This window comes from Aplidium turbinatum, chromosome 18 (assembly GCF_918807975.1).
Source record: "Aplidium turbinatum chromosome 18, kaAplTurb1.1, whole genome shotgun sequence".
Taxonomy (NCBI): domain Eukaryota; kingdom Metazoa; phylum Chordata; class Ascidiacea; order Aplousobranchia; family Polyclinidae; genus Aplidium; species Aplidium turbinatum.
This window is the reverse complement of record NC_137489.1, coordinates 17,460,430-17,484,066: the sequence shown is the minus strand read 5'-3', so window position 1 is coordinate 17,484,066 and position 23,637 is coordinate 17,460,430. Positions and strand designations below refer to the sequence as shown.

The 23,637-nt window shown below is 35.9% G+C and overlaps 1 protein-coding gene across 1 annotated transcript; it reads left to right on the top strand.

Moving 5' to 3' along the window:
• Positions 1 to 547: 547 nt before the first annotated feature.
• LOC145787116 (alkaline phosphatase-like) lies at positions 548 to 22,254 on the top strand. The gene is made up of 11 exons (XM_082598841.1): positions 548 to 650; positions 1,678 to 1,791; positions 1,965 to 2,086; positions 5,395 to 5,569; positions 11,711 to 11,886; positions 12,333 to 12,540; positions 12,999 to 13,154; positions 18,226 to 18,405; positions 19,562 to 19,711; positions 20,834 to 20,978; positions 21,240 to 22,254. The coding sequence occupies exons 1-11, from the start codon at positions 581 to 583 to the stop codon at positions 21,553 to 21,555; spliced, it is 1,812 nt and encodes a 603-aa protein (XP_082454967.1). The 5' UTR covers positions 548 to 580; the 3' UTR covers positions 21,556 to 22,254.
• The last annotated feature ends 1,383 nt before the right edge of the window (positions 22,255 to 23,637 follow it).

The following is a 23,637-nucleotide window of genomic DNA, read 5'->3' as shown; positions in this document are numbered from 1 at the left end:
ATTCTTCAAACATCCAACTGACGTGCAGTTAAGTTTACGATTAATAACATTTTCTTTTATTTGTGGCTCAGCCTAGGGTTTGCAACACCAGGTATAACGACTTAGTTTAAAAAAACCGTGTTTTGGAATGCTGTAGTCTAGTGGTGCATCGAAATTGAATAATAAGATATGATTTGGTGTCTAAAAATAGTTAACAGCTTTACAAACGTTTTTTCAGAATATATCACTTGAAAGACGCTGTTTATAAAAGTAAACTTTGACCGTGATAGGGGTGGTTTGATTCTAGAAAGATACGTAGTCAGTAGCCTACTTGTTTAAAGTTAAAAAAAAAAAAACAGAAAAAGTTACAACAGTTGATCCACATTCTTCTAGCAGTCATTGAATATTTACAAACAGCAGTTTTGACTATGTTCTTCTGGAATTAAAGGTTTGTAGGCTACAAGTAAGGTATTCGATATAGATTACTAGCGTAAGACAGGCGTAAGGTATCTAAACACATTTCATGCTGAGAAGGAATGGAGTAAACCTGCAACAGTCTGCTTCTAGTTTTATAGATTAATGTAGGTTTGGTATACCAATCATGTTGTTGGTTGTTTTGTTCTTTCTTTTCCTGTTGTCAGCCCCAACGCAATCAACGAAAGCTTGGAGTGGTGAGATAAAACTTTGTCAAATGTTTACTAAGCATTGAATCTTGTATTTTATCTGCGGATATGTTCGTCACATTGCAAAATTGACTACTCTTTTGACAGTTTTTTTGACAGTTCAATTGACAGTTCTTTTGATGTGCAAGTTATTATTATTAGCCTACTCATCATCATCAACATTCAGTTTCTTCCTCCCATGGAGGGTTAGAGGCAATGAAGCGACAAATTTCTCTGTCGTGAGATTTTTCCATTATTATTATTACAAGGGTTGTTATAGGGGTCAGAATTTTCCTCGATGTCAAGTGACTATGTGGGCAGCCAATTGCTGACCAGACATTCACTGCTTTCATCACAATACGTTGGACTAATTGCTAGGTAACCCGTTGTGGCTGTGCAGCAGGCAGGCAGATAAGCTTCATAAAAGAGGTTTAGTATGGGAAACAACGTATCATTTCAAACAATGTCACACAGACATAAAAGTTATTAATAAAGTTATAATATTGAACATGAGAACGATTGGCCACTGGACCGGTTGATCACTTTGCCAACTTTTCAAAATTTCTTCTTCTCTGCAATGGACTCTTCTACTCTACGTATAGTTCATACAACATGTGCCAGCTGCCATAAACTAATGACACCCATATTTGTTTTGACCGAATAGTTAAATTCGTCATGCGAACCGCTAAAAGTGATTAAACTTTTGAATTTTTTGAAGGGATTTTGTGTTAGAAGCAAAATGGTTGGAACGCCTGGTTACTACATTCAAAAAATAAAGAGCCTAATATGTAGATATTAAACTCATGTTCAGCAGACAAACGTTTCAAAAATTATAGGCTAGCCGCTATTGTCTTCATTTTCAATGCTTTCAATGTTAATGTTACAGTATATGCATATATAGCAGTGAAGATGAAGACAGTATAGTTTTCAAAAGGTTTGTTTGTTGAACATGAGTTTAGTATTTACATTTGGACTCTTTATTATTTTATTAAAGTTTGTGTTATGGGTGTTCAAAATGTATCTTTTATCTTTTCAGACGAAGAAGAAACTCCTGAGTACTGGATCAACTCTGCCAGGGAAGAATTGAAACTAGCCTTAGATTTGGAGCAGTTGAATTCAAACGTGGCAAAGAATGTCATTATTCTACTCGGTACGGTACTGTATTGTAATTGGCCTAGTCTCTAACTTAGGGTCAGTCAGTAAGCTAGTTATGATCGTCGATTCTTTTTTATAAATTGTTCGTTTCAAAGGTAGTGACTAAACATTAATTTTCAAACTTTTTTACTTGCGCAAAACTAATGACATCAAATGTTTGTTTGGCAGGAGACGGTATGGGCCTTCCAACTGTAACTTCTGGAAGAATCCTGAAAGGACAAATGAAAGGAAAAAGCGGAGAAGAGACGGAGCTGGCAATGGATCGCTTCCCTCACGTCGGATTATCAAAGGTCAAATTGACTGCAACACTTCCGTGTTTTTAAAACAAAATGCTTAGGCTACTTTCCATCGTTGAGCGTGAGTGCGGCTTTGTAGATAGATTGATGGCCAGATAGATAGACTTCTCTATTAATTAGATTTGATATTTTCCCTGGATTGTTGCAGTTGATTATTCCATTGGCGGGAAAAGTAGCAAAGGATACATTTTTGAGTTATTCGGCTTTCGCATAACTACCTGAAGCTAAGATAACGGCGCTCAACGTCGTTCATCTTGTGCCACCATATTGAAATTATTTTTCCTTTTTAAGTAGAGATTGAAAGGACAGATAGATTTTTTGTTTTTCTGTTCAGATTCATTCATTTTTTTGGTTGAAAGTATCATAAAAGTAATTTTTTTAACTTTTCTTTGTAACTTACTCAAGCAGAAGTTTATGCATTTCTTGAAAAATATGCCTGCACATCATATTCTCAAAAGAAATTTAAAAAACTTATCCAATTATGATTCTAAAGCTATGACTATTTAAACCAGGGGTGCCCAACGTGCGGCTCGTGGAAACAAGATCTGCGGCTTGAGTCTGGGTTCATAATCTGTTTAAGTTATATCATATGATAAAGAAAACTTATAGTTGCGGATAGATTTACCGGACTTTATTAAATGTTTAAACTTGAAGCGTCATGAATTTCAGAACTTGTAGCCCAATGGGCGACAGTATAAAAGTAGTTTTTAGCCTGCAAAACCTACCTATTAAAACAACGCAGACAAGCCTACGTGCTTGACTTTTTGTTTGTATTCATCATGTACGAAGTATCACTTGCTACTGTTAGGGCAATTGAAGTTGTACATACTGTCAATCCCGCATAATCGGACCATAATCGGATCCAGGCAAATTGGTCCGATTAAGCGGAAAAACAAATAAACTAGAATAAGCAAAACTAAATTTATAATATTGCCACTCCGGAAAATGTTAGCATTCGTGGGTTGTAATTGATATCGTTTGAAGTAACTTCATATCAAATTTTACAAAAATTAACATCATTTCTAGCTAAAAGTTTTGTTTTTGGCTTCTAACTTTTGCAAACTTTCAAATTTTAGGCCACTTTTGAACTTGTTTTAACTTGTAACTTGTTTTTAACATCGTGTTATGTTTTCGCAAAGCTAGGCTATTAGTGACCAGATCAACAGATATTTTTTTTTTTGTAATTCCAATCCAATTGCAACTAAAGAGTAGCCTAGCCCAACCCATTTTCAACTTAAAACAAGTTGAAAAGTCAGGTCTAAAATTTGAAAGTTTGCAAAAGGTAAAAGTCAAAAACGAAGTTGCAATATTGGGTTGGATCTGGCGGCCTTGCCACTAACAGCTTTGCGAAAACATAGCACCATCCTCAACATTAACTCCGAGTAACCTCCCTAAACACATGTACAAAGTGAAAAAACGGCTAATTTCATAAACCTATTCTGGTGGGAGGATGGTTCGTTTAGGCGGGGCAGTAGTCCGATTTAGTGGAAAAAATTATACAAATAAAAATCGATTTTGATTCGGGCCTAGTGAAAAACGGTTCAATTAAACGGGTGGTATAATTAAACGTGAGCCGGCAGTCTGTATAACCAAAAACCTTTCGTGATTGGCTACGATTGACGTTTTGTAATATGCAGTTTTAAAACTGAGGCCGAATTTCATGGACAAAAATGTCTAAGAAATTTAATGCGGCCCGACTAGATTCGCAAATAGCAAAATACGGCCCGGGGATGCAAAACTTTGGGAACCCCTCATTTAAACTTTCAATTATGTCAGAGCCAAGGTAGAGAATTTACTTAATTGTACTAGAAACACATAAATCTTAGGAAATACAACCAGATTTGAAATATTTACTTTAAAAATAAAATAAAATAATGAAAAACATCGAACACTGCACGCTCATAAAGAATCATTGTGCACTGTTACTTGGTTTTATACTCTTCCAGAATGCCTTTTAACGTTGTTACAATTCGTAGTGAATTGTGATGGCAGAAATACTAGGGCTGTTTACTTCAGCAAAACTAAACGAATTGGTTTGCTAGGTGTCTTTATGAAAGGGAGAACAAAGATCAAAGAACCGTGTTTTGAAAGGAAATGAAGTTTCTTATTTTACCGCATCAGATAATTCTTCAAAGGCAAGGCGCAATGCCATTCCATTTAAATTCTAGGACGCTTTCTACAAACTAAAACTTTTAAGCGTTGCAATTTTGTTTCGAAAGCAGAAGAAAATAAAATTGTGTACAGGTGAAAACCACTCCAAACTTAGGCCATAACATAGCCCTCCAAATGCTCGAATATCGCTTTTGGCTTTAACAACTGTTGCGAGCAGTCTGTTAATTATTATTCGTAAATGATTTATTAAAAACTTAATTCACATACTAAAATCCCCAGGTCACTTGCAAAAACATTACGTAAATATTTCTTTATTCTACACAAAAGAAATGATTAACACAACAGGCTACATTCAATGGATTTAGTACAATCGGCAATCGATAAAAATCCTTCGGAAAAATCCACTCAAACCCCCCAAAAATATTCACCTTGGTAAATATTTCTTCGTAAACTTTCTCTTACAAAGGAGATTATTTATAAGAGAAAATTTATCAGGACGATGTTAATCATGGTGAATTTTCCTTGAGATATTTACTAGGGTGGATATTTTCTGGAGAAGCATTTGCTTGGGTGGTTTGTTCCAGGATATTTTTTGGGTTATTAGACGAATATTTACGGAATTGGATAATTATCTACAATTCCAACTCAGTTGTCAACCGATTTAGAAAGCAGCTAAACATTCCTATTTGAATTAAATTAACAAGCACTTCTCTATTTTGTAACTTTATACTGGATTAGTTCTCAACTCCCTTAATACATTCGTGTCGTTTCCCATTAATTTGGCATACCCATTGTTGTGACAATGTCAATTCTTTAACTTTTTTGACTTATTTCGGTTCCAAGGACGTTATAATATTCTGTTTGTTGCTTCTAGCTTTTTCTAGACCTTTGCAATGTTGACATGCATGGTTTTTTGCCGTGATGATCAAGCATAAAAAGAACTGCACTGAAAATTATTGAACATTTTGCATTGCGGTGGGCTGCTCCTTCTAATAAAGTCAGTCGAAATGTAGGGCATTTTAAACTGTTATTGCTTTCAACATTATATTACAGCTTAAAATTTATTGCATATTCCATATAGAATAATGCAGCTTGGCTGCTTATGGTTTGCTTCTTGGTTTGCGGTTTCATTTAACAACAAAATTCTTATTTTATTTTTAAGCAGAGTTGGACTTTTACTTTACTTTCAGACCTACTCAGTTGATAAGCAAACGGCGGACTCAGCATGTACAGCAACTGCATATTTGTGTGGAGTGAAAGCAAACTACAGAACCATCGGTCTCTCAGGAGCTGCAAGGATCAGCAATTGCAGCTCAACCAAAGGAAATGAGGTTGACTCCGTTTTGGTGGACGCCTACAAGGCAGGTTGGTCCGAATTGCTAATTGAAAATCAAATGGGTAAATAACACTTCAAAACATGATTATTAGTAAAGTCTAAATTGAACGATTAACGGTATATTATTACAATATACGTAGAAATATTATAACTTGTAGATATAGGCCAAATAATTCATTCTTCAGTATGGTTCAGTGGACTGTAGGCTGAAGCCTACTATGCCGTCACTAAGGTGTATGACGCAAGAGCTTTGCATAAATGCTAAGCGCACGTAAATAGTTCCCTCACACAAATGTTTCCAAAGTTCAAAACATTTCAACTATTTCAATCAACCGCAGTTTGTTTCAACAATTGTAATACTACTAATTTGTAAGCTACTACTGCGAAGTGCGAACGAGGATTTCGAAAACAGCGTTCTGTAAAGTTTAAACTTTAAAGTTAAACAAACAATCTAGACTTGTTTGTTTATTTTGTTACTTTTCCAAACAAAAAACGACCATAACAGAGTTCAAACAGCTTGCAGGTTTTTAATCTTCAGTCTCGGTATATATTTCAAAAACTGGACATCTGATGTTATGAAACAGATTAAAGTAAACTATTTTTTTTTAAATTAAATCTTTCTAAAATAATCTTTTTGCGTTTCATATCACCTGAAGAGGAAAGTTATTTACAATAACGCCATCCATCATTTAAAAACCAATCTACAAAGTAGCGTTAAAGTAAACGGTTTGTTCTCAAAGCACCGTACAGTCAATTTCATTGTGAAATTTGGGATGTTGAAATATGAACCGATTATTTGACAGAACATATTTTGAACAAAACTGACAAAGTTGCATTTTAAATCTGTTTTGCTGCTGGAATTGGTTTTTATTTTTTTTTAAACATTTTGTTATCATCTTTGCAGTGAAATGCTAGTATTGATGGCTACGCAACATAGTGTATGAGGAAGAATGGAGTCGCCAATTTATCAATTAATTAAACAATTTCATGTACCGGAATTAAAAATTTTTGCCCTAATTATTTGATCATATTGACAGAGAAATAACAGTTCATAAAGACCTTTTGCATTCTTTCAAAAATAATGAATTTTCTACTTCACATACTCTTTTGTTTAAAGACGACTCAATCAGATCTCACAATTTTAAACCAATGATTTGCATTTTAAACCATGTAGCCTAAAAAAATTAAGATTTTGTTTTGCAAAGGCATGTTGTTTAACTAACATTTTTGGGAGTTTCTACGTCAATGTAATACTGTTTTTCTGTATCATACTTCTTTTTTTCTTCTACTTGATATCGGGATATCCTTCGATTAGCCACTGGCGGTGTCACCGTCAATAGAAACTAGGCTCTCCGCACCATGGGGAGATCTGTACAGCGGACAGTCAGTAATTATGGCCTGTTGTATGCAGCTCACCGCACTCATAGGAGGCACTCTCTGCTATGCTTTAACGCAACATAATATAAGATAAAAAAAATTTTTTTCAATAAATTGAAATAGAATATAAGATAAAATCATTTGTTAGCATTAGATGATTAATAGTTTTCCGTAATAGTATGTTGAACGGAATTTACTGAGCAGAGTTATCCTGACATTTCAACTGGCATATTCGCCGTTACGAAATAGAGTGTTTTGGTGGCAAGTCAATATAACTTGTCACTAACATGTCATATCATATATAAGCCATGCACACAACATATTGTCGACATTAGATGTGAACTCGAATGTGAAGCCAATTGCATTGCCCTTGCCTACCTAGACATCCTGTGATGAGCCTTGTTGGACAGTCAACCACCAGCTAGGAGTCATATTGACTCAGCGGCACCCACCACGGATTATCCCACTATAGCCAGTATGCTGCGATGTGGCCATTTTGATTCCTATTGGTTTCGTTCACAGTGCGTGGTCCAACAACGAAACGCAATCTACAAAAAATAAACTCGAAATCTTTCTCTGCTTTATTGGTCTCATTCCATGTAGCCTAACTAAGCGTAATTCTGGAAAGTTGTCAACTTTTCTTGAATTAAATGGTGAAAAATAGGGAACTTCCACCAAAATTGAGCAGATTTAATAGAAACCGTTATTATCCAAATCTGTTCAAGTATGCAAAAACCTCACACGTCATAACTGGGGTGGGATGCACACACGTGTTGTGCCGTGATACGTATTTTCCAAACTGCAAACCAGTCTTTTTTTCATTGATTCAACGTCTGCAGACGTTGACACAATGTAAAAACAATTGCTTTGCTAGTAGGCTCATCTGTCGGTGCGTATTGTAAGTTATGGATTTCAAGGAAATCTTTTTATATACAGTAGATGTGTGAAAATCTCTTTGCATTCCGCATCTGTTGGATGAGGCAGAGCAGCAACAACATGTCATGTAACGACACTGTCTGCTTTGTAACACACCGAGAAGCAACGTATACCTGCAATAGATACAACGTTATATGAAAACACACACTACTATTATTAACATTCTATCGTGTGGTGACTTAACTACATATGAATTTCATAAACTGATCACATCACAAATGCAGAAGTTTCAAACCTTGTTCATCAAAGGCCCTATCGGCTATCATACTGTAGTAGTGGTGGTGGTTGTGTGATATCCAATCCATCAATCAAGAAAACTGAACAATTAAAAACACTTTATTTATTTAAACAATTTTTGTATTTCATTTTTAAGGCACATTTCATGATTTACTTTCAATCAAACAAAAACTTATCAAAAATGTAATTTCGCAATTTTAAACTGAACAATTGCAAAATAAAAAACTAAGTTTGCGGCTTTTCATTTAACTGTTTGTTTTAAAGTTCAAAAAAGCGGAACAATTTCTTTCATGTGTTTGTTTAATCAATAGACAAAAAGGTAAGAAAGCGCAAGCACATTTTTGCTTTGATTGAGTGTAAAATCACATCAGAACAAAGTAATCGAAGCCGCTGCTCAACATCTCAGTTGGACGTCTGGTCTCAGAATACAACTCTGCGTTTGATCTCTAGATGAAGATTATGGAGCAAATTGTTTTCTTACCAAATTTAATCCTTACTAAAGCTTCTTCCTTTGAAGTTTTTCCTTCTTTCTTATTTCCCAAACCAAACAAACTCTTGCAATCGTCTCTATAAAAGGCAAGAAATGATTTTGCAAGACCATTCAGTTGAAGACACAAGTTGATGAAAAGTTATCAGAAAATCTGCTGTCGAAATAACAAAATGGCTCCAAACCCGGTGGAAGCTCAAACTCATAACGAAAACATGGATGTGGCTACATTATTGGCAATGGTATGTATTGGTCAAGCTTGTCAACAATTTTGTTGACAAGTCTTCAGTTTTAGGTTTTGTTTATAGTGCTGTACATTTTTTCTCCTTTTGAGTTTCGTTTGTTTGGTTTGAGGCTGCTGTCGTCTGACAACACATTTTTGCTTTTTGTTATACTTTCTAAGAGCACAAATTCCACGCCGATAAATGTGCTGACAATAAGTCATAAAAATTTTGTTTGTAATATGTGTATCTCCAAGTGTGTATAAATGTGCTTTTGGAACGTAATAAGTGTCTCTCAAAGATCGTATTATGGTTGGCAGGAGTTCTTGTTATTTCGGATTTGATCAAAAAAGACTTACGTCTAATGTTTTGGCAAAACTAACATCACTAGGTGTCTTCTGCTACCAAAATCAGTTGCAGCCTGCCACTGTAGTAGCTGTCACAAATTGTATTGTTAAAAAACTGTTCAGTTTTTATTCTTTTTAGTCTTGGCATAACGATTCTTCTGTTTTATCTCAACACTTTTTGTAATCAAAACATTTTTTTTTTCCTTAAAGTAAAATATTTCAAAACATAAAAAATTGTGCATTGTTTTCCAATATACGAATAACATAACTCAAGGCCAACAACTAAAGGGGAATCTTATCTTGAGCATTAAGCTATAGTTTTGTTTAGAATCTACAATAAGAACTAATTTGTCTTAGTTTGAATCTAAAACAGCGATACTCTTCTCTGAGAAAGCTAATTCAAAATGTAACAAAAAGCAATAAAAAAACGTTATTTTTTTGGGCTTCATGTGTGAATGTAGAAAATGATTTTTGACCTCTTATTTTAGTTGTATTTCCATAAGCTGCAAGCGATGATGTGAAGTTTCACTGTTTGGCGCAAAACCTTGCTTAAGAAACCTTACGTCTTACAACTAAAAATATTGCCCACGTTTTCTTGTTGAAAAATACTTGCCAAGTATTTGTTTTATGGATATTTTTATCAGGAAGATGTTGCTTGGGAGAAGTAGATTAACATGTCTTTGAAGTTTAAGAACTTTTTGACCTAAAGTTGCAGCTGCACAAAGGCTTTAATGATTTTCGCTTTGTATCGTAATTACCAGCGGTTTTGTAAACTGCCCTTCCATGTTTCATTTGTTATTGAATGGAGAATTCTCATTGTTTGTTTGACGAAGCAGCAATGTTCTTAGCTGCAGAAACATTGCATTGCGATGTCGTTCAATCTTTTGTCTTGCTTAGGCGCTCAAAGAAGTCCTTGAAGTGAAAGAGACCTCAGTTCAGAGAACTGTGCGAAGAGCGAACAGAACAATAAGAAGAAGAACAAACCTCCACCAACTTCCCTGTATGTCCGCTAGCAAAAGTGAAAAGCGTAAACGTGAAGATGATGAAGATGAAAATGAAGATTCCATTCACTCGTCAACCAACTCGGGAAAGAGAAGATGTTCTGGTGACGAAATGAATCCCCGCAGCTCTCATTGCATTCCTTCTTCTCCACCAAGACCCATCAGTGTTCCAGCAAGAAGAAAACCTTCATCAAAATCCTCATCATCTTTATGGAAGAAAGTAATTCGAACCCAACATGGAAAATCCTGTCAAGCTGTTCTAAAGTTATGTCCAATTTCTTAAAGTTGCTACTTTTCAGAAGAAATTAATTTTTGAATTTAATTTGCCAACACTGTTTTGAATAATAAACTTTTGAAAAACTAAAATAAGTGTAGATTGTCCTGTCGTGTTTATCTTTTCAATTGTCATTGGGACAATGTTCACCCTTCAGTACTGACCTTTTATTGATCTTTCCTTTCTTTTCATTTATTGATCTTTTCTTTTTTTTCTATGTTATAACTTTTTTGTGTTGCAAGCCACAACGTTTGAAGCTTTGATGAACATGCCGTTTCTACCATGCTGGCCTCCCAGCTTGTTGTACTTGTTACATTGCTTCTATGTTAGAAGATGTTAATGTGACGGAGAAATACAAATTTCGCTTTTGGGAATTTGCAATTTCTTCAATGAACTAAAAACACATCAATTGGAGCTCATTGCTCGTTTTGTATGTTTTTGTTAATTTGATTGTTTGTTGTTTGCATTTCTTCGTTAAATGACGTGAAATAAACCATTGGACCGGTTACCTGCCTGTCGCTACATTTCACACAAGTTATAAGGGACTCTTGAATAATGACTGATAGGTTCAAATCTTTTGCGATTGGGATTAAAATAATTATACTTTGCTACTAGGAGATTTGTTGCAGTTTCATAAAAGTTTTCCAGCAACTGCAGCGATAACGTGAACCTTGTGTTCATCGAAGAAACAAATTATGAAAAAATATAATTATGAAAACATAAAAGTAAATATTCCATAGGAGCTTCCAAACCAACAAACACTCTGGTTTTTTTCTCGACAATAAAATATGTCTACAACAGAATAGTTAAATCAGCAAAAGCATATTTGAAGCATTGCATTATTCTTTATAGTTAAGGGTGTTGACAGACAAATCAAGCGGAACGAATAACATTTTGTGTTGGTCAGCTATAAGATATATTCTGTGTTATCCACGTCCGCAATATCTCACAACGTCACAAATGAGATATATACAACAAGGTTTGATTGGCTTGTGTATCAGTCAGGTTATAGAGATTTAAATCTGAAATATTTCAATTTAGAACTCCGCAATGTGGCGGAGAGCGCTGATGTGACAAAACGTCGGTACAAGACAATTATAGAGCACAGTGTCTCAGCCAGACACATACCGTAATGATATGCTTGAAGGCATACAGGATAATCAACTTCTTCGCCTTTTATTCCACATTTTTAAATCTTCAACTGCAAGACATTAGCCTAAACACTATACAAAAAATACAAATCTTTTCAATTCGTTTACTTTTATAAACAGAAAGGTTATTTAAATTTAGGCAAGTCAACGGGAGTAGTGACTACCACTCGCATCAACCACGCCACCCCATCAGGTACATACGCCCACACTGCCAACAGGCACTGGTATAATGATCAAGATTTACCAGCTGAAGCCGTGGAGAACGGATGTAAGGACATAGCCCAGCAGTTCTATGATAGTTCAGACATGATAACAGTAAGTCAATGGTTCATAGATCAAACATGGAAACGTTATCTTCAACTAAAACATCGATTCCCACAGCTAGTTTTAATGTGGTGATTGAATTGCACACTTGAGGCGTCCTTAAGCGTCACATGTTTAATTGATATTTACATCTCAGTCATTGATATCCTTTTGTTTTACATTGATTCAACGTCGAAAAGCATTCGATTGGAAACTTTAAATAGAGATAGGCCTGCCCTACAATACCTTAAACAGTTTCTATACACTTCGATATGACTTTTGTTGGATTTTCTTGCACGCATTTATAGTTTTCCTCATATAATGATCTGACTTGTTTTATGCTAAGATTGTTGTCTTTTAATCAATCAACAAGTCGCATTGGATACACGACTTGTAAAGTCATAGCAACCATGGTTGACTACTTTTGCTTTTACAACTCCAATTACGTATTGTTCCAGGTAGCTCTAGGAGGTGGAAGGACACACTTTTTGCCTACCCGTGAAAGGGATCCTGAGTACACCAGGCTAAGGGGCTCACGTGGGGACAGGCAAAATCTGATTTCTAAATGGTTGGATAAAGAACAGGCAAAAGGCTTCGACGCAAAATACGTTTGGAATCAAACTGAGTTTGACAAAGTAGATCCGGCTACCACGGATCGATTATTAGGTAACTACACTACTACATAGTCAGTGGTTTCTAGGCTTATTTATTGGTAGAATAATTTCAGAAAAATTTGAATTAATGATAAACAGGGGTGGTTGAGTAAGCCTACAGATGCTTTCAAAATAGGTTTATTCTCTCTTTTGAGTATCCTAAAGCCTAGAAATGTTAAACAGCAGCAAATATCTACTTTCCGTGGAAGGTTCGCCAACATAAATTAAATAAAGTTTTCTCTATTTGATTAATTTACCAAGCAAACAAGGTTTTATTTAAAAAAAACACTCAAACATGTTTCTGACAGGTTTCTGATTTGTTAATGAAATTTCTTAACTGCATAACTATTGTTTAATGGCATTCGAACGTTCGGAGAACAGGTACAAAAGAAACAGTTGAGCAAGATTTTATTCTTGCCTATAAATTTTACTTTTTATGAAACACTATGTTGATAATCCTGATAATTTTAGGTTTATTCCAGCCTCAGGATATGTGGATGGAGGTAGATAGAGTTGGAATCGACAGAGCCGGAGAACCTTCGTTAGCGGAAATGACGGAAAAGGCAATCAGGGTGCTACAAAAAAACTCTAATGGTTATTTTCTTTTGGTGGAAGGAGGAAAAATAGGTAACCCAGCAAATTAACTTGAAGGTTGTTACTATTTACCTGTTTTTGCGATGTAACCTTCGTAGCCTAGAGAAGGGATCAGCAAACTTTGTAACACAGCGTACTGGCAAAGATCTTGCCATTAGGCGTACCGGTCGCAAATTTCAAAAAAAAAAAAAAAACGATAATAAAACAGATAAAAATATAATAACAAGTCTAGAATCCAACCATGGTTTTACATATCTACAGTAAGCAAATTTAAAAACATCCTTTCACTAACATTTTGGCAATGGTGTCGCTTTCGAGCTTTTAGAGACCTTAGGGCTACTTTGTATGATGTAGGCTATACTAAGCTTTTATGTTTATAATGAGAGTTCTGTATATCTGTTTTTGCACAGCTTTTCATTCGTTTTTTTTTCCCTTTCACATTCTTTTGACTTAGTTTTAATTTCGTGTTTTGAATGGAAGTGCTTTGTTTAGATCTGAAGTATCATTGAGTCATTGCTGAGTACAAATCTATAAACAACATATCACGGTTTCGGCACTGTAGCATCACCTGTTGCGATAAACCTAAATTTTAGCCGCGAAAATCTTAACAACCTGAGCATGGTAAAAAAACACGTAGTCCTACTGATCAACACAAAACATAATTCCATTAATTATTTTCAAGCTAATCGTGTACCGGTAGTCAAGTACTTGCGTACAGGCACTGGTCCGCCTACCACAGTTTGAGTAGCACTGGCCTAGAGCAGCAGTTTTCAAAAAAAAAAATTCTTGTGACGCCTTTGAAAAATTTTGCTTGGCTTGCGACGCATCCAGCGATAAGAATTTTAGTAATTTTTATTTCTTTGTTTGCGTCTCAAGCCTTCATCTGTCTTGCGGCGAAATGTGTTAGAATTACGCAATGTGATTGGTAAATCATAATCAATTGCTATAGTTTCGTGATAATAAGTTCGAATGCACATGGCAAGGGAATCTACCTTTTAGGGTAAAACAGGCTGTAGAGTGTAGAGGTTTTAGAAAGTAATAACTAAACTTGATGTCAAGGGATTACAGTAAATATTTTATTACCAGTATTGAGTTTAGATACTAATCGGAGTCATTGTGCGATACTTGAAATATAGGCTAATTGATAAAATTATGCACATAAACCAACACCTTAGCCAATTTTAACACCAGTGGCAAATGCAAGGGATTAATTTGAATTCAAGTCTCATTTACTTCACTCCCTATTGCCCCAAGCAAGTACGCCGAGGGCACTTTAACACTTTGCTCCTCAAAGGGAGGCCAGATTTGGCCCCCCCCTCATATTTCCTTTAATTATTTGAAGCACAGTAACGCCATGCACTTGGTTTTTCTTGACTTTTCCTAAAATTGCCAGGCGGATCTGATGATATTAAATTTGATGCTAAAAGTTGTGTAGTTTTCTTGTAAATTCAAGATTTTGGTGAATTTTTGCTGTTTCTAGCTAACTTCCAGCAAAGCGTGAAATGGATTACATTGCGATGACAAGCCATAAGCTCATAATTGCTTCGTGCATCGATATGCGCGAGCAGAGAGAAGCATCCTCTTGCTTTCTTTTGTTTGGTTTGACCCAGGCCACGGTTTGACCTCAATAATACAAAGCGCGTTATTTCTTATGCTGCAAAGAAAAGCCAGTGATCGCAAAGCTGTTAATTAGAAACAATAATAGCAAGCTTTTTTGCGTTATCAGCTCTACAAAGAAGAATAGCAATCCACGATCAAAACAGTAGGCTATGGAGGCCACAAACTATTCAAAACAGTTGTTTCAAGCAGATAATATTCATTGACGAATAAAAAACGTTACAATAAGAAATCTTCTCTTGGATAAAGACACGAAAACCTGGTTTCGAAATAAACGTTCTATGGAAATGCTCTCATTGACAAAACTTGCAATTGAGGAAATGTATCACTGCAAATGCTTTTGGGAGAAGCCGGAGAAATAGCGTTTTTGCAAACAGTAATTGTGAGATACACTCAAAATTATGAGATAGGCTCCATTTACACGTAGCAGCTAACTCGATGGCGTCCCTTCACTGCTTTATGTCGCCTACTTGTTGTTATGTCCTGTATTTTTGTTTCACAGTGCACTGTGTTTTGTTCCAAAGAGCGCAAAATAAAGATGATAATGATAAGATGATAGATGATAGATAATGATAATAAAATGATGATAATGATAATAAGATGATAATATAAGATGATAATATAATAGATGATAATGATAATGATGATAATAAAATATTACAAAAGATGATAATAAAATATTACAAAATATTTTGTAATGTAGGCCTACAAACAAAATGTACAATGTACACAATGTACATTACAAAATATTTTGTACTGTAGACGAGGCATAAATTTAGGCGTCACATAAGACAAACAACAAATCAGCTTTCTTCATCATTGATTCAACATCTGAATACGTTGCGCCAATGTATAAGAGGCCGGCTATTGTGAAGACCCGCCATTTATAAACGATCCGATTATACCAAAAGTGGGACAAACTAGTGGATCAAAGAATGAATAAATAATGCTGAGAAAACTAAATCTAAGTGACGAACAATACCGATGTCTTCATTTATCTTGGAAAAATGCTGCCTAAACTTATCAACAAAAAATACAGTAAATAACGGCAAGGATCCCGAAAGCAGAATTTGCTCGACTTTGGCATGAATTTAGTCAGACATCTACAGTAATAATTCCACACATACAATAACGGGCTCTCAACTGCTGTAAGATACATAATAATCAACCTGGTTCTGGGCGATTTGTGTAACAGTTTAGGGGAAGACACTACTTGAAATGATGCACCACACAAAAGATTTTCAATGAAGACTGAGTCTAAAAACCGATGTGGATAGTGCTGCACAATAACTTCAAGTTTAGGACAGAAGAGGCACAAAATATCACGATAAAAATAAAGACCTTGTGGGAAATTTTCGAGAATCATAACACGATGCAAATACCACAAACGCTTAGTTTGCATGCTGCTCTAAGCTGGCCGGCAACCACAAAGGTAGACAATAGCCTACAGGCAGTTTATAATTCGATAACAGCGCAATAAACATTATAAATACGTAAACCGACAATTTTCTTTTACAAACGTTTTACGTCTAATAGTAAATTTTCCCCCAACAATTTTTTGTGAAGCACTTGCAAACCACGGTTTTGTAAAATAATTCATCATTATTATTTTTTACTTCTCGGATATTGTAAAACGTCATCAGCAAAATCACAAAAAAAATTTCATTACTTCAATGTAGTAGGCCTAAGAATTTTTTATAGAATTGTAGCCACGTTGTTTCAACAAAGAAGCCATTTTTTAGCAATGTAAAGTTATAGAAAATAATTTGCAATCATGCAAATGGTTGGAAAGAATCTAGGAAGTCTTCTCACAATCTGGCACAGAATGATTATGTTTATTGTATCTCAGTAAAATGTTTTACGACAAACTTTGAAGCTTCGTTATAATCATTTTTATCTTTGAAGTCAAACGTTATTTTTTTTTTGGCCAGAAACATAATCACTGCCTTGCTGACGTTGTCGCTTTTACGCGTATTTTTAGTGCTTCAAACAATAAGGACCCAGTCAGCAATCCAGTCCTTTTACATTGATTCAACATTTGTAAACGTTAAATTTATGTAGATTTGCTGACTGTGGGTTATTTCACATTTCCTTTGTTTACGCATGTTCCTCAATTCGCTGTTGCATTATTTCGACGCTGGCTGACTAAAAATGTATTTTCAAATTGATTGACACAATCTTCAATAAAAAGTGAGCTTCGAACTTAGCTTTGTTGATGTAAATGCTGTATTTTTTGTGGATGTAATTTATGAGTCATGTTTATAAACACCCGTAAGCGAAATGACTTATGATGTGGCCTGCATGATATTTGTGATGCGACTTGACACAAATCCACAATTTCAAAAGCACCTAATTTGAACTTAGAAATTTCAGATTATTTCAACAACTTGTTCAATTGTCTTCTCTCTACTAAAAATATTCATACTACAAACTCAATTGTAGACCTAAAATACACAAACGAAGATGTAAACAGCTATTCAAGCAGGCTAAGGTGTTACTTATGAGAAATTTGGTTCCATAAAACTAGAAGCTAGCCATGAGTTTCGGAATGCATTAGTTTAGGATAAAAATGTAAGACAACAAACGCAGTTTTGTTTTTTTCAAATTCGTGTAACACTATTACTCTGATTGTAACTATTTTAGAATCAGTGAGTAGCTTACAATAAGATTTGCTCGCAAGTCGTAAATTCTAATCAATGCAATGATTCGGCACACCGCACACACACTTCGTGCGTTCGATCGAGCTCTTTGTTATTTAGAAGTTTGCATGAAATCGGATTAGCACGGTTAATTAAAGGCGGCAAGTTAAATCAAAATTGTCGTTTTTGGGTACCTTTGCAAAAATTGAAATATCAAGTTTAACATATAAAATTTTAAAATAATGAGTTTTCAAACTTATAGACAAATGATTTGCTTTTACACCAGTGCAACTTCTGTTGAAATAGCATCAGCGGATAACACGTAACAGCTGATTGAATTTGATCCAAAAACGGCCCCCCCTTGAGCAGTTAATTTCCAAAAAAACGTTGAAAAGCAAAGGGTTAAGGAACATGAGAGGGATTTTTTTTAATTAACAACAACAAAAATTGGTGTGCATAAAAATGATTACCATTTTTTATTAAAATGTCGAAGCAGGTTGATAATAATCATGACTCATTTGCTGCTGAACACTTCTGGAACTTTCAGACCAGTTCGACACATCGTTTTGCTCCAAAGCTTCCGGCATAAAGTCATCAAGTGCCTTATGAAGAAGACAACTCCCTTTTCTCGTTTTGATATTAACTCCTCAGTCCTCTACTAAACCCGTATCAGCTAAGTAACCTAAGTTGTCATCCGCATTTCAATTTTTTCACCCGCACAAGTGCGTACCATCCCACAAATTAAAAAGCTCTGTTTTAGGTGTTGAGGTGGCTTCATAAAACGAAATTAAATCGGTTTTGTTTATTTTGAGTTGAATTAAATACCCCATCGCCACTTGCTGTTTCAGATCATGCCCACCATCTCACAAACGCGTATGGTGCCCTGCACGACATGGTAGCGTTCGATGAGGCCGTGACTAAAGCAGTCGACCTCACATCCGACAGCGACACTTTGATCATTGTGACAGCTGACCACAGCCACACTTTCAGCTTTGGTGGATATTCGGACAGAGGAAACCCAATATTTGGTAATTTCATAACTTTTGTGTTATACATCGAGAATAAACTGTCCCGCAATTTATTTACCACTGAGAGAGGTGAATTATTTTACAAGAATATTAGGATGGTCCTATTTTCCAACTTTCCAAATTGGTTGAAACGGAAAACCTCAATTTTTTTTAAATTATTTGGCATCTAAGGTATGCTCAAAAACCTACAATAGTTGGATTGACAGGCAATGCCATTAGCAGCCTACTATTAAACTAAAGCATAAATCAAACTACTCTATGTACGCGGATCCCCGATTGACTATACGTTGATACGGGTTTAAAGTAATCGCTCCCCCCCCCCCTTTTTTTAATACTCTGTAAAAGTTTGAATATCGAATGCAATTCATTACAGTACTTTAGACTTAGAGTTTAGGCAAAAATTACCGCCTCTGAACATATATAGCAAAAGAAAGGCCTGCCATGAAGAGCCGTGTGAGCACCATCTCGCCCACTCCCAATAAAATCCACTAGTGGGGTCCCCCATTCAATAAAATCCACGGTACCTAAAATGTTTTTTAAACCACAGGTTGTGACGCCACATCCTTGTCTACATAACAGTGCAAAGAGCTATAGAGTTTTACTGAAAAAAAAAACTATCAGGCCTTGTAGGGCCATTTTAAGAGGATTATTTGCGCCTGGTGCCAAAGAAAAAGACCATCTCCAAAACTTGCAATTGCATCACGCTTGAAATGCAGAAACTAAACACAGGAAAAAGAAGAATTATACAGTGTTTGCCTTGAAACAAATAAGACGCTGGATTGACTGCAAAATACTTCAATATAACAAAGTAGATAAAAAATTGAAATGGAGTTTTCTTTCGAAGCCCCTCCCCTTAAATATGAATGGTTCCCCCGCCAATGAGGACCAGCCAAATGAATACACTCTATTCCTTTCTGAAATTTTAAACTGATTGCTAGTCAAATGAATTGTCAACAAACTAAGTGAATATTAAATAATCTTTATTAAACATATACGTATAATTTTAAATTATGCAATTCAATTTTATTAAGTTGTTATCGTTTGTCTGTCTATGGTTTTTAAAAAGTACCTCTCTGCCAAAGCTATATAAAAATTTGATTACAACAATTTAAAAAATATAATGTTGTGTTATGTCAACTTTTTAAATATTTTATAGGCTTGGCTAAAACGGGTGGACAAGTAAATTTGGGGAATGACAACAAGCCATACACCAGCTTGTTATATGGAAATGGATTTGGCTTTCAGGGCTGGGGAACAAAGGTCAATAACCCCCACGTACGGACAAATCTAACTGACGTGAATACCGGTGGGTATAGAACTAAAACAATGTATCAAGGAGTCTTACACATAGTAGCAACAATCTAGTCGGTGTAAATAAATTTTGTAAAACGGAAAAATGACTGTATGTTATTGTTTGTTTTGGGAGACACGTGACCAATTGTCACCTCTTGGATCAACTTCTGTGCTCGTCTACAAAGCTAAAAAATGGGGTGCTTGTATTTGATGGCAAAGAAAAACAATGCCTTTGTGGACAGGCTCGCAGCGACGTGACAGCAATCCAATTGACCAGATCATTCGTTTTAAATGTCATGTTTAATGGAAATGAAACAATGGTGCTACAAAATGTGTTACTTTAATCAGTTGATATGCTCTGAGACATGATGTACGATGATCCAAAGTGCAAAAAACATTACCAAATGGCAGAACACAGTCTAATAATAATCCAATCTAGCGCGACGCCTTCACACGTAGAACATAAATTACTGTGGGCTTCTGGTGGACTAAAAACGGCTTAAGTGGTTGTAGAAGGGTTTATAAAGCAATTGTCAGTAGCAGCATAGCCAGTTGGAAAGTACGAACTTCAAATCCGCGTTTTGAAGTGTATGTGACATCACAATAATTAGACCTCTGACAACAATTATTATTGTTTTTCGATATAAAAATCGTGATATCACAGATTTTGTTGTAAGGCGGCTTAACTTTTGAATTACAAACGAATCTCTGTTAAGAATCACATCAGAAAATATATGTGTCCCCAATTGTCACATACACTTCAAAACGCGGATTTGAAGTTCGTACTTTCCAACTGGCATCGTATTTTCCTAAAATCCAGTTTTCCTAAAATACAGTGAATAGACACAAAGACAAGGCAAAAAAGCTAAAGCCGGTTTATAAACACTGTGATTGACATTCTTTTAGCAAAACGATATTGAGCTAGCGCCAATACAAGGTAAGAAAATACAAGAAATCATTTGCATCAAAACTTGAAGACAGATTAATATCAAATATAAATTAAACTTGCATCTTCACCCACTCAAAAACTTAAATAACGGTACAAGTAGGTATCAAGGTAAAAACTAGGTTATTAATTATTTAAATAATTTATCAGTTTGCTAGAAATGCTCATTGCCTAGTGTAACTTTTGCAGAAGGACGATTGTATTTGCAACAAACATCCGTTCCTCTGGCTTCGGAAACACACGCTGGAGAAGATGTGGCTATATTCGCCAGAGGACCAATGTCGCATCTCATCCATGGCGTTCATCAACAAAGCTACATTGCTTATGTAATGAGGTAATATATTTTATAGTAAATGAACGAGAAAAGGCAGCAAAATCTTGCAGGCAATAAGCGAATGTCAGTGGTTACTTGTTGAAATGGTAAAGTGTAGGTCTGTAGCAAGCACAGTCGCCTAAAAAGTCACAACATTGGATTGAGAATGATATTCGGATGAATGCCCATAGGTTCAAATCATATCGAATATGATATTTCATAACTGCAAGTGTTTTTAAAGATAAATAAACACCAACGTTTGAAAAATATTCTTATCACTAGATACGCAAGCTGCATTGGGTCTGATTTAAGACACTGCGTAGATGAAGGGAGTGGTGAAGTCATTCCTGAAAGCACAACTAGCTCAAGTTCAGCATCGTCAACTACGCATATACCACCTCAACAGTCATCTACAGGGTCCAACTTTCTAGGAATTGGACTAGACTCAACAGAAACAGCCGTCGCTCTAAACGTACTCTTCACTTTACTGGTCTGCATGTTTGTTTTTGCGCTTGTGATAAGCTCCATTGCTGCAAGATCAATTAAAAAGGAAAATAAAGGATCAGTTCACCCTGACCAAGGTTATGGCATGTTATAGTTTGAATTTGAAAACCGCTTCGACTTATGAAACCAGCTACAAAAAACAACAATTCAGAAATTCTGTTGTGAAGATGTGTACTTTTATCGATTCTAGACTGTGTAGCCTACGACATATGACGTATCGCAATTAAAAACGAGTTACTGAAGCTTTCAAATACAAACTTTGTTAAATATTCAATTAGTTTGAACACTATTTGTAGGCTATTGTACAGTGCGGTCAGCTTACGTCAACGAAATTTAGAGAAACTTCGGAGAGGGAAGCAGGATTTCAACGAAGCATAAATTGTGTGACAAATTGAACAACGTAGAAGTTGTACTCTAAAAAATTCAATAACTTACTCAAGGTTCTGAAAATCTCTCATTCTAAGCAATTGTAAAAAAATGTTTAGTTTGGTAGCTTTTTGTGTATTTTAAGATCTAATTTTTTTTTGTTTGAACCAGGGGTGCCTAAAGTGCGGCCCACAAGAGCAATATTTGAGGCTCCGTCTGAGCTCATGATTTACGTCATATCGCTTATGCTGAAAACAATTTATTAGTTGTGGACAGATATATCGGACTTGATACGTAAGCAGAAAGTGGCGATTAAGAAAGACTGTAGCATAACTTCAAGCCGCATTACCAAACAACCATGACTCTGATCATTCACTTAACATTTGATTAGGCTACTAAGTTATTTTAAGTTGTTTGAATGATGTGAAACTGCAAACAAATAAGAGTTCTGTTGTTTTGATATAACGAAAAATGTTTCTTGATTGGTCACCCTTGTGCTGATAATAAAATTGCAAAAAAAAAATTAAGCTAGCTGTTATTACCATTTACCGGTCAATTGACCGGCATGATAGTTCATGATAATATGTAACAAAGATGCCCCTCCAGCAAATAACTGGTAATTGAACTGAGGGTTGCGTTGTTTTAATTGAAGTGCCTCGTGAATTTTGGTTTCAATTTTTGATTGACAATTTCGAGTTATTTCAAACGAATCTAATGTGAAATTGACGTACATGATCAAGAGCCCCGTGGATTCGTTATTACACTTCTCACTGTCATTTAAATCAGTGATTCACAACGTGGTCCAGGTGGACCACTACTGGTCCACCTGGAATATTCAGTGATTTACAGAATGGACATCAATAGCAAAGAAATTATCAGATAAAGATTCTTCTTTCGAATGAGAGGTTGTTTTTTGGACTACATTTCATTGGGGTCAAATGCCTCGGCATTCTTCGAGCAGCCACTTGTCTGTAGAGTCCTCCAGCGTTGACAGGCCAACTGCCCTTGGAGGAGTAAACGTCGGGCAGTGGTATAGGATGTGATCTGCTGTCTGTTCCTCTGCACCACAGTTGCATGCCGCAGATGTTGATAGGCCCCATTTGTGCATCAAGTAAGCGAAGCGCCCAACACCCGTGCGGAGGCGATTCAACCGTACCCAGGCAGGTCATCTGAGCTCCTTTCCTGGTGGCATGAGTCCAGCGTCGGAGACAAAGGTGTGGAGTCTGGAGGTGTTGTCTGTCCACTCCTCTTGCCAGGTATTGGCGATCCAGGATGAGGTACTGGTGTTGTGCTTGAGCGATAAAGGGGGCTTCTCGATTTGAGATGTTTCTTTATTACCGATCTGGTGGTATAGCTGTGTGAAGTAAACTTAATTCACTTGTACAACAACCTTGCAAAGGCTTTAATAAAATAGAAAGCAACTACATCTGCAAATAAAAGGATACATAAATAACTGCTTTCGAACGTACATAATGCTACAACAACAGAACTGAATGAATGAACGAATGAAGAAAACGTAGAACCAAGGCGTGTAGAAAACAAGGCAATAATTAACTGAGTAATAAGCTTGAGGGACAGAGTGCCGTGCTCAGAAACACACGACATTCTCCCCCTCTCAAAATTGCATTATATATAGCACAACCACGCAAAATATAGTTCATAAGCGTAACTTGGACAGCAAGCGTGATTTTACATGAATCAAAGCAGACTGCTAAAAATATGGCACTGCACCATAACGATCAACCGAACGACGAATACGAGTAGATCTGCGTAAGTGTGTTGTATCAGTGGTGGGCGAAGACGATGACAT

Excerpts from the sequence above, each read along its gene's own strand:
- LOC145787116 (XM_082598841.1), top strand. The coding sequence starts at position 581 with ATGTTGTTGGTTGTTTTGTTCTTTCTTTTCCTGTTGTCAGCCCCAACG. Across the intron at positions 11,887-12,332 it reads ATAGTTCAGACATGATAACA|GTAGCTCTAGGAGGTGGAAG; the intron begins GTAAGTCAATGG and ends GTATTGTTCCAG. Across the intron at positions 12,541-12,998 it reads TACCACGGATCGATTATTAG|GTTTATTCCAGCCTCAGGAT; the intron begins GTAACTACACTA and ends TGATAATTTTAG.